Source organism: Anolis carolinensis, chromosome 2 (genome assembly GCF_035594765.1).
Source record: "Anolis carolinensis isolate JA03-04 chromosome 2, rAnoCar3.1.pri, whole genome shotgun sequence".
In the NCBI taxonomy this organism is placed as follows: domain Eukaryota; kingdom Metazoa; phylum Chordata; class Lepidosauria; order Squamata; family Dactyloidae; genus Anolis; species Anolis carolinensis.
The window spans coordinates 286,394,464-286,406,722 of NC_085842.1; the positions used below are offsets into that span (position 1 = coordinate 286,394,464).

The 12,259-nt window shown below is 38.4% G+C and overlaps 1 protein-coding gene across 1 annotated transcript in view; it reads left to right on the forward strand.

Annotated features, from left to right (window-relative positions):
* The window catches only part of map1b (microtubule associated protein 1B), a 90,656-nt gene extending 81,128 nt beyond the window's left edge, over positions 1-9,528 (forward strand). Inside the window, exon 7 of the mRNA XM_008102972.3 lies at positions 1,811-9,528. Coding sequence (XP_008101179.2) covers positions 1,811-1,966 — 156 coding nt within the window. The 3' untranslated portion in view covers positions 1,967-9,528. The remainder of the gene's footprint in view (positions 1-1,810) is intronic.
* Positions 9,529-12,259: the final 2,731 nt, after the last annotated feature.

Below are 12,259 nucleotides of genomic sequence, written 5' to 3' on the forward strand. Positions count from 1 at the left end.
ATTTTTTCCTTGCCAGTTGAACTCCTGCATTGACTAAATATACTATCCAGTGATCACTGGGTTGTACTTGTGATGCATTATACTTGGGGAATAACAAGAGAGTTACAATATCTAATGCATTATCATTTGAATGAAACAGTGCTTATTCATTATATTCTAGACTTGGCTACTTAAAAGTGACTTGAAGGTTGGTGGGATGGGGGAGCGGGTGATATTTCTGGCTATTTTTCTGTTAAAAAGTTAATGATAATAGATGATACAAATATAATGTGTTCATAGAATCATAGAGTTGGAAAAGACCTTGTGGGCCATCCAGTCCAACCCCCTGCCAGGAAGTGTTAGTTGTATATCACTTATACTTCTTCCTCAAAACATGCACCAGCATTCCCATTTTATTTAAAAATGGCAAGATATTTTTTAAAGAAACAAAACATTTGTGTTGTTCCATTTATGCCTAAGTTAGGGCAAGGAGAGGCAATTGTACCATGGTCAGGTGTGGGGCAGCACCAACACCCTCCCTCCCCCTCTCTCTCTGTATGTATATATACTATATACTATATATACATATACATACACACACACACACACACACACACACATATATAGTGTGTGTGTGTGTGTGGCAGTTTTCTTGTCAGAAAGAATGGGAACAATTAGAGAAAGGTTTTTGTTGAAAGGGGTTGAGCAAACCAGATTTAATGCAGGGATGTATTAAAGGGGGTTGAACAAAGATGATTTAAAGCAGTGATTCAAGCAAAAATGGGATGGAAGGAGGGGGAGTGGTAGCATTGCTAGGAATTGAGAATGGACAAGAGAAATTTAAGCTGGAACTATGCAAGGGAGTGGAAGGAGGAGATGGGGATATGTGGGAACACTGTGGTTGCTACAGTCAGAGATGGTTGTTTGCATCAAAGTGCAGCAAGTGATGCTGGCTATTTCAGGTAGTGAGGTCTCTCAGTTTTTTGGGAAGGGCATACTCCAGCGGCTTGTGTATTGCCCTTTTAGGTCTGGTTGGCCTCATGTGGCTCATGAGTGACACTTTGCCCATTTTGAACTAGGGTTATACTAAACACAGAATGAAATGTTACTTTTTCTATTAACACTGTTATGGAAGCATTTCCAAGCTGCGTCCCTCGGGAGTCATTAGATTTAATAGATCTTCTTCTCTGCCCACTGAGAATGAAATTCAGAAGAGTCAGGCCCAGGGAAAGGAGTTTTTTTTTTGACATTGACCTCTCCCTCCGTGAAGAGAGTAGTTCATTTCTGAACTTTTACATGGTCTTTTACATGTCTACTTCCATTCCCCTAAACTCATCGCTATAGACATGAATCATCAGTTGGCCTGAATGTTGCCTCACTAATGGATTCATAAAATTTCTGGCAAAAAGGGGAGTGTTAGGGAAGATCATGGTGAGATTTGAACCCATTGCGGTGTGGTGGTTATTCCCATTTTCTGGGCACCCAGCAGGCCTGTGGATCCAAAAGTTATGCAGGTCTTACTGTATTAGACAAAAAACTCTTCCCTTTAATGTTTAGGAACCCCTTTACCAGGAGATACTTTGGGGTAAGATTTCATTCGCCCAAACAAAATGGCCAGGGCCCAGTCATGGAAAAGCAAAGCCTCATCCAGAATGACTGTAATCTTTTTAAAAACATAAGTCTTTAAAATATTTAATGTTAGCCACAAGTACTTAAGATATATTCTTACCAAAAGGAGTGATCAGGCATAGGGATTTTTTGCCAGGATTTGCACTTGATGAATCATGCTTTCCGTCTAATCTTAGATGTGTCCTCTTTTCTTGTCTTGCAGGTGACTTTAATCCCAACCCACGATTCAGAGGTGATGAGGGAATGGTATCAAGAAACCCACGAGAAACAGCAGGATCTTAACATCATGGTTTTGGCAAGCAGCAGCACTGTTGTCATGCAAGATGAATCTTTCCCTGCATGCAAGATTGAACTGTAAAAAAAAGAAAAAGAAAAAAGCAATGCTTCGCAACTTTAAACTTTGTTTCCAGAAATTCTTCAGTCTGAAAACACCTTTTCTAAAAATGTAATCCATCTAATTCAGCTGCCGAACTATATATACCTGCCAAATGCTATATTGTATCACAGTGATGCAAGTCACTAATCTTTTTTTTCTTCAGTCTTTGCTGATTGCTAAGGGAAATAACCGTATTCCCATCATAGGATTCAAATAATTGCAAAAACTGCAGATCCAGGTTCATCTCTGCTGAAAAACTTGGAAACCATGCACTAGCAAACACTGCTGACTTCTGCCAGGTTAGAGGCATTTGCCCTTGATAGAAATACAAGGAGAAAAAAGAGAGAAGGGGGAGGGAGGGGGGAGAAAGAGCAGAGAGAGAGAGAGAGAGAGAGAGAGAGAGAGAGAGAGAGAGAGAGAGAGAGAGGAGAATAAAACCATTAGTTCTGCATTACTCCTAAAGCAATCAATGTATTGCTTCCTGCAGTCTGCCATCGCATAAATAGAAAGTATGTTTGCATCAGTCTTAAGTTATTGCAAGCGCGGGCGTTAATTTAGTGGCAAATTAGCAAAAAACCATTTAAACGAAGCAGCATGGCTTTGAAGGGACACAAGAACCAAAACATTCATTCACTGTTAGCAAGCTTCACTTTTAACGCTTCATACTCACATACCGTAATTCTCTTAGGCAATACTGTGCAAGTCGTTTCAACCCCATTCTGTTTGACATGCAAACATGTTGGTCTAAGGCACGCTCCCAGGAAAGGCCCACAAACAAGTCCTCTTGAATTTGACAAACCTGTGTGCTGAAACACCCGAGTCACCGTCGAGTTTACTGATCAAAATACCAAAGCAGTTGGGAGTAACTATGGTAGACAATTTGCCTTAGAAAGTGACTTGAATGTACAAAGATACTTGATGCACTTATTTTGTAATGCAAGATAGCAAGTTTTTAAACCATCTGTGTAAGATTATAGTGACACCAGTTCAGAAGTATGCCTGTGCATGTGTGCGCCTGGAAACCGCTCTGGTTGGTCAAACAGCTTGGTGCTATGAGTTATGTATGTAAGTTGAACACTTCATTGGTGCACCTGAAGAGCAACCCTGTTTTGAACGTTTTTTCTTGCCTTTCTTTTTTTCTGCTTTATGGAAGAAAGGGTGCCCAGTACCAGAAATGCAAAACTTAACAAACATATACAGAATGTTGCAAAAAAAAAAAAAAAGGTTATCCGCACATCTGTACAGACTTTTGAAGCCTTCCTTTGTCTTACGTAATTTTGACTGTTAATTTAAGAGTGAATATGGAAACAAATGTACAGAAGAATTTTTTTAGCTCTGTGCAGACTTTTAATAGATGAATTTTTAAACAGAAGTTTCATTTACAGGAAAATGCAAAGAAAAAAACATTCAGGTGAAGGCAGTGTGTTTTCTTTGTTTTTGTAAGTTTTGTGAGACAATGCATAGTGTAAGACAATGCATAGTGTGGTTGTAAGGATCTGGGGAGAAGGAAGTACAATATAGCAGTAATGTATTTATTGAACACAGTTAACTGCCAGGAATTGCTTTGCAAGGAGCATACTAACAAATATTGTTATGTGGTAGTGATTAAGGACCTTAGGACAGAGGGGCTAGTTGTCTTCCTTTTAACCCGAGGGCAGCCTAGATTCTGAGCTGGCCCTTGGACACAGGCGAGAATATTTTTTCATAGCATCAGCAAAAGCGTTGTATGTTTGGAAGTTGCAGCACAGCATCCTCAGTTATATTTTGAGTAACCCTTCAGTACATCTCTGAAACTGTTCAGTGCTGCTGGGTTGAGTTTAAAAAGTCTCCTGGTCTTCAGGTTTCCTTTCTCTTGAGTCAAATTAGCTGAAGGAGGTAAAAAGAGTTTGTCTTTCCCATCATTTACAGATTTCATTGTGGGCGTGTGTATGTTGTATTTTTATGAGAACACATACACATTGCAGAATGTGGTTCAGAATTCAGCTCCATGAAAATCAAACATTTTATCTATACACACACACATACTTGCTTTCAACCCATCATGTTAAAGGGAGAAAGCACATTATCTTTTTTTCAGGATTTCTGGCAGCCAAGAGTGTAGGTCTTAAGTACCTTGTAAAGCCTTCCCCTTTTCCCCCAAAAAAGTAGTAAAATAGTGATTTTTCCAAACAAGAAATAATTTAAAAAGTGCACCATTTAGGCTGGTTGCAGAATTCAGATTCATTTATTGATAGAATTGGATTTGCCCGAAATTTTTATTAAAGCATGCACACCCCAAATACACACAGCCCAAGTAAAGCCTACCATTTATGAAGATTATTTAATTGTTAAAGAATTGGAAAAAGCATAGAGCCTTTATAGCTGAAACATTGTAGAGCTATTGCTGGTGCTGGTTAAGGGTATTTTTGAGGACCAGGTTGCATGTCATCACTACATTTACAGAAAACCATTATGTTTTACTTTGCAGTTCTTTAAGGGATTTACATAAACTTACTTCTGTAATAGGAATTTGTATTATTCTGTGCCAATAATTTTGCAGAAGGCTTTGATTGCATTAGGTAGCGGACAAGGGTAGCATTTTATTTTCTATTTGCTGTATAATTTATTTTGATAGTTGACATTGTTTATTTTTGTTTTGTTTTATAAATGTGCATTTGCACTGCTAATTTTTAAAAATATTTTTAAATACTACTTCAGACCCCTTTTTAATTTGGGCCATGTAGCCCTGTTAATGCTGTGAAATATTGTTTGTTAAATGTTTTGTGCATTTTAAAATTCTAATGTTTTATTTTTGTTTGACAATTTTAGCAATGCTGCTTTATTTATTATTTTATCATGGCGGTACTTCAAACACTTGTGTACTTGTAGGTTCCTACTATTTTTAGTGGAAAAATATACATGAAAGCACTATTAGATTTGGCCCAAGTATGTAAGAATTCCCTGTGATTGTGGTACAAGAGACGAAGGAAAACTTATTGTGGATAGAAGCAGAATTGCTGAGCTCATAGTCCTCTAGGTTTCTACTGCTAACTTCTTGATCGTAAAGATGGATTCGCAACATGACAAAGCGTTGTTTGTCCCAGTATAGGCATAATAGAAACTTGTGTAGGGCACGTAGAGGACATTTGTTCCATTGTCTTGTCTTTATGTTGAAGTACATCATCCACCATGAAGTTCCAATTCCCACATCTTGCTAAGTAATTAAATATTATTTCTTGCCCTTTCCCATCTCAACAGTGGCTGTTAGCTATGCTGCATCTATTGATGTGAACCTTAGCAGAACATTCATCCACACTGGATGAACTAAAATATTCTTCTCAACAATACATTATGTACTGCTGGGGCTATGCTACATGTATTACTGTACTGTATCCTGAGCTTTGCTTAGAGACTGCCTGAAAACCTTATATATCCTAATCCTACAAGATATGTTTTCTTAATAGCAAGTCTTACTAAGATCAGTGAGGCTCCATTTTGGGTGTCTAAGAATCAAGAGATCAGAAAAGTTATTTATTAGGGTGAAAACACCCTGAACTCCCCAGTATATCTTTCTGAACTCTGCCAGAAACTGAAGGCCAATCTAGTTATTAATGTAATATTCTATATATTGATAAATTCCCTAGAATTGATTTTGTTTTATAATTACTTTTAAAACTCACTTTTTAATTAAGCAGAATTGAAAGCATTTCATGAAATATTTCAATGAATTTTTAGCTAAAAAATGGAGAATGTAATTAAAAGTGAGCAACAGTATTGCAGTTAGCAAGTGGAAATTGCCACTTGAAAGACTGATTTCAACTAGGTTACTTGTTTTAATGAGAATGTATGTTGCTTGATTCTTTGTTTAGTGGTCGAGAGCCATATTGCATGTATATATATACTGCCTTGAAGAATTATTCAACCTTCTTTGACTGTAAGCCATTTTGCTGTGTTACAATTCTAGAATTGAAATTAATTTAATTGGCATTGTTACCACTGGATACACTAGCTACTCAACACTATGAAGGCAAAAGATATTTTTAGTATCACAAAAGTTAAGTAAACAAAACCAAACTGGCACTCATTAGTTGCTTGAGTATTCACAGCTCTGAATCTAAACGTAGACATAGAAGCATGGGGAAATGTTATAGCTCTAAATCTTTTTGAGTAAGACTATTAGCTTTGCATAACTAAATCCTGTAATTTTCTCATTCTTTGTGCTGTGTTAGGTTGGATGGGGACTACTGCTGATCAGCACCTTTCAAGGCCTGTCACATTTCCACAATTGAATCGAGGTCTGGGATTTGATTGGGCCATTTTCAAACATTCCAGTTCTTGTTTTCTAACCATGCCAGTGTTATTTTGGCTGTGTGTATATGGTTGTCCCTCGTTGAGAATGTGAACCTCCATCCATCAACATATTTTGCAAATTGCCCTGTATTTACCTCCATGTGTTTTACCCTCAGCCTTGGCCAGTTTCCCAGTCCATGTAGAGAAGGAAAAAAAATCCCCACAAATGATATCACCACCAAGTTTCAGCATGGAGAGGTCTTTTTGGGGTAATGAGTTTGTGCTGCACATAGCATTTTGTGACATGGCTAAATTGTCTATTATTGCCTCATCAGACCAGAGACCCCTTTTGTATATGTTGGTCTAGCATTTGCAAGCTTTGATCAGGGCTTGTTTCAGCAGTGACTTTCTTCTCTCACAGATCCAGCTTTGTGGAACATCTGGCTGATGGTTGCCTTGAGATTATTTCCATCTCAGCTGTGGCTTTCTTCAAAGTTAACATCGACCACTTGTTTGCTTTTTGGACTACTGCCCTCCTTACCCTGTAATTGAGTTGTAGTGGATTGCCTTCTGTAGGCAGAGTTATGGTTGAGCCATATTATTTCCCTTGTGTAGTAATTGATTCAGTGGCACTCTGGAGGACATTCATAGATAAGATAGTTCTTTATAACCCAACCCTGCTTGGTGCTTCTTCATAACATTATCCCAGATTTCTTTGGATAGTCTTTTCATTTGTTTGGGTATGTTCTCCAATGAAATCTTAGTCCTTTCAGAGAAACATATTTTATCTGAGATAGTATTGCATCTAAATGACAGATGGATGGACACCATTTGGCTACTGATGAGACTTTTGGAGGCAGTGAGAGGCGGCAAAGCTTGCTGAGCGGGTTAATTTTGTGCTACAGTGAAATATTTGTTGAGTGTTGAGTATCTTGCAGACATTAAATGATAGCAATGCCAATTAAAACCTATTTCAGTTTCAGGGCATAACACAATGAAATAATAAAAAGTTAAAGGATGGGGGACAGATGCTTCTGCAAGGCACTGTGTATTTCTAAGCACAAAAGAGATATGACTCTCTATTCTCCCTTCAAAAATGGCAGCCTTACGGAAAGAACTTGGAAACGTTCATTTGGGCTGCTGGCCATTCTGGCAGGAAGATTATGAGAACGGTTAGCCAGAAAAAAGGAGAATCCTTTCTAAACGTCATTACAACAGAAGTCTCGTGACAGTAGCTTGTTTGAAATCAGCATGAAAGTGCAGTTCTATGTCTGCTCTAAAGTAATCCCAACTGAGGAATGGAATCTATTTGCAGGTGTATGAGGATAGAATTGCAGCCTTAATGAGGTTTGATTTCGGCCTTAATGCTCCGTTCAATTTAAGGCAATTCTTGATCATTATCATCCATATTTTTTATTGTAGAAGCAAAAATGTCATTAGGGTTTTAATGTCAGCTGGTCTTTTTATTTTATGCCTCCAAATCTTTTAAAGCTTTGCTCAGCTCTTGAGTATCAGCTGCCTTTTTTTCTAAGGCTTGAAGATCATAATTGTGTAGGACTTGTGTCATTGATTCCTATTGCTGCTGCTGTCCATTGTGGACCCCTGTCCTTCTTGAACTCTGGCATCTGAGGGCCGGCAAACCACCCAGAGTGCCTTTTTTGAGGATGCAGGGAGATACAGCGGGAGAGAAAGCGATAACTTCCTCACACAACTGGAAGTGCCTTCCTCTTGTGCAGCTGAAATGTTGGGCTCAAGCCTATGATAGACATGATAGGTTTCTGGATTAAATCTGCAAAAGTTGGGTATACTATAAAATTTATAAACAATGCTCTTTTTGCCTCTCACAGCTTTACATGGCAGACAGTTCTTGTGTTCTGCTTGGCTTTGTGTTTTTTTTTAATAAACACTTTGTGACCAAATCAATGCCTGTGCAACTAACCTGGTTGTTAGTCACAGCCATAAACAGTTAGCTTAGCGACCGTCAATCAGGAAGCAGCAAGGATGCCAGCCTTGATCTTTGCAGCTCAACACAGATCACTAGAAGCATGGTTGGATATTCATGAGTCTAAGTTTAATTACATCAATACCTGAGTATTAAAATACTCCAGAAAATGGTTTTGCCTGTGGGTAACATTATCCTAATCATGGCCTTTATGAGAGTACTATATTGTTGGATGAAGTTCAGTGATACGAGTGGAGCTCACAATCCTTTTTCAAACATAAAACAGATCTTCTTTCTTGCGCCTTTTCATTCTCCTATGGTGGGTCTGATTCCAACAATCCCTATCTTTTAATTACATTTGTCCATTCCCTGTTTTTATTTTGACTTCATATTCTGTGGTGAATGGATACAAATGTGTATATGAATGTATTTAGCTGTCTTTCATAGCTTAAGCAGTTTAGGAACCTTGCAACACCGAATCGAGATGATAAATTTGCAAAGGGAAATTGCCCGGGGAACTCCTGCTCCAAGGAGATATTCTGCATTTTTGAAATTTATGTCACAAACCTTTCTTTTGTTCATATATAACCAGAAGTTCTTGCTCAGAGGGAAATAGTAATTTTAGTGGTCTGGCATTATTAGCAATGAGAAAATATGTTTACACTTATTGGGGGGGGGGGGGAATCTTGCGTTTTCCCTTTTTTCACGATAGTAGAACAAATCATGAAAATCTGTCTAGGTACAAGCAGTTCTTTGAATGCATTTGCAGTTGCATTGCTTGCCTTGTTAAAGATGTTTGCTACTTTTAAAAAAAAAACCTGTTCGTTGTGATCTTACAAAATGGTAAAAAAAAAATGCAGCATCAAAACCTTGAACATTTGGGGGGGGGGGGGGAAATGCTTCTCTGCACTAAATTAGCTTAGGAGCTCCGTCTGCCCAGAGCTACCATTATATTCACGCAAGACTGGGCTGTAATCACGCCAGAAAAACGCAATTCTAAAGTGCCAGGATGCTTTCACATAGTTGCATGCAGCCATTTATTCTTCTGAACCATGGAGAGAAAGGCTTGTTGCTGGCTGAGAAGCACCTCACACACTCCTCTCTTGTTCCGAATGGTCTTGTTTGTGTCGGTCTGCAGCTGTGTATGGTTTTGTCTTATAATCCTTCATCACTCTATTCTATCCAGTCATATCTAACGTAGAAAACTAGTTTCCAGTGAAAAGTAATATGTAGTGCTTTTATGATATTTGTGTGCAATATCCCCTCTCCATTGAGGATATTTGATGTAAAGGAAACAAGCTCAGTTCCACAATAAAATACAAAAATAGTTCAAGTGGTGTTGGTATGAATTTTTGTTTCTAGACAGAGATTTGCATTTAATTCACTTTAAGCCATAACCATGGAAATGGGGAGAAGGTCCCAGTTATAATGATCTTCCAAACTCAATTACAAGCCATGGAGACAAAGAGGGGGAGCTTGCGGTTGTCATTCCCATCATCATGCTTATCAGGACATCCCTTTGGTCTTTGACAGACTATTGCATTAGGTCAGGGCAGAGAATTTGTAGCTCTCCAGATGTGTTGGGATTGTGGCTCCCATTATTCCTCATACTGCCTAGGGTGAAAGAGACAGATGTGCAACTAACCTGTTTCAACCCAATTCAGGCTGATGAAAAATTCTGTGACTCTGACATAGTGGCTCCACTAACATTTATCTTAAGGGGGTAAGGAATGTGGGAGTCTTGGAAATTTTTGAAGTTTTGTGTTAGACAGATATTCCTTAAATACAGTAATCCTGAACCTCTGACTTTGTCAGAGACGAAGGATCAGATAGATGCCCTATCATATACTCAAGACTTCCATTTCAGCCAATTCGGGACCAATAAATCCTAAAAATCATCTGAAACTAAATAGCAAAAGGAGGGCATTTCCTTAGATCAAATCTTTAATATTGGTTGTGAGGTGTCTGACTGATGCTGAGGGACTATGTTTAAAATGTGACAAATATTTTGAGAGGATGGTAGTGAACAATTACATCCTACGGAATTCTTTTTTGTAGGTTTCCTCACGGTTATATCTCATGTTTCCTTCAACTTCAGTGCATATAATGAAGTTACTAAACAAATGGCAACATGCTGAAGATACATGTTTGCCTACCTTTTTGCTCTTTAACCTCCAAGAGCCTAAAAGTCAATTTAAGTCTTTTTTTACAAAGCCTCATGACACTAGCAGTGTACAATATTTACATTATTTGTAGCACATCCCATATCACAACAGAGTGCAGGGGTTTTAGTATTGTACTAGATCAGTGGTTCTCAACCTGTGGGTCCCTAGGTGTTTTGGCCTACAACTCCCAGAAATCCCAGCCAGTTTTCAGCTCTTGGGATTTCTGGGAGTTGAAGGCCAAAACATCTGGGGACCCACAGGTTGAGAACCACTGGAGTAGATGCTAGGAGGCCAGGTTTTGAATCCCAACTTAGCCATTGAAAACAGCTTTGGGGCAAGGCACGCCCTCTGAGTCTTAGAGGAAGGCAATGTATTACCGCTTTAGAATAAATCTTGCCAATAACCCGTATGATAGGATTATTGTAAATCAGGGTTAACTCGAACCCACATGACAACAAGAAACCAGGGCAGTGTTCAAGGAAATCATAGCACTGGAAGAGATCACAAGGGCCATCCAGTCGATCCTCCTGCTGTGCAAACATACAAACAAAGCATTCCCAACAGATGGTTATCAAGTCTGTTTAAAAACCTCCAAAGAAGTCTTCACTACACCTTGAGCAGCATATTCCACTATCAATCGCCTCCAATAATATCGAACAGTAATAACGATCATATTGTTGGAACAAGAACTGTGATATGTATGTGCTGCTAATACACATATATATGCATATGTTACTGACATTGATTTTATGCTGATTACATTGCAGCTTCACAGACTACATCGTCTCCTCTTTTGTGAGCGACTGAGGGTGGAATTATTAAAGCTGAAGTTAAGCAATGACTGATTTGAGTTGGGGAAAATGTGGCATCAAAAGGTCATTTTTGTGACAGCCACCCTGGCCTTTTAAAACAAAAGACAGCATTATCTTGGATGAGAGTAAGGTATTTCAACTGGTGCAACACCTTCTGAAATAGAAGCCAATGTGTGGTGCAAATAATCGAAGACCCTAGTCACACTCTGTTTTGCTCAGCTATAATCTGGAGTTTGGACTCTCCTGTTCATACTAATCTGAATGTGAATGGACTTACTAATATTCTTTTACCAGCTGTGTAGACAGTTGCTTGGTTCTAGGACAGCAAAAGACTGTCTGACACTGAGCTGAAATGAAGGGAAGTAAATGTGTAATTTTCCTCTTGTGAATAATGGACCTTCTCTATTGGATTGAAAGTGTTGTGAATAATAAAGGGGAGGGAGGGTTGTATATTTGCTTACTGATTCATTAAAGTATTTGGTGTCTGCTGTGAATTTGAATCAGCAATTTGCATTTCAAATGGCACAAAAATTTAACTCTTTTGTAGGCGTTGCTGAATATATAAAAAAGCTCCCAATCAAGAGCTGCCATTGGATTAAAGCAAAGGAGTTCTTTAAAAGCAAAGCACAGTGTGGACACTTCACAATACACTCACACATTTTTCCTTCACACCCGGTAAGATACAAAGCATGTATACAAAACATAATCACTATAAGGAAATACTGAATACTCAAAGTGTTCATTCTTTGTAAAGCATGCTCACTTGTTTTCTGCCTGCTGTTCATAAATGAAGAATTACCCCCAGCTATTTACAAGTGTACACAATGCAGAAAATAGTACATGGAAAAGAAATACTCAAGACTATATACTTCTATTAATTTACCTGAGAAATAATTCCTGTTGAATACAATAGAAGTTATTTCTGTGCACTGCACTTGCCTTAAGGCACAGGGCATATTTCTGTTGTATATGCTATGCTACACTAATATGAAGAACAGTTTAATGTACCTACAAGCATTTATATGTGTATAATTGGCAGAGGAGTCACATAATGGAATGTGATAACTTATAGATCTTTACTGGGCAA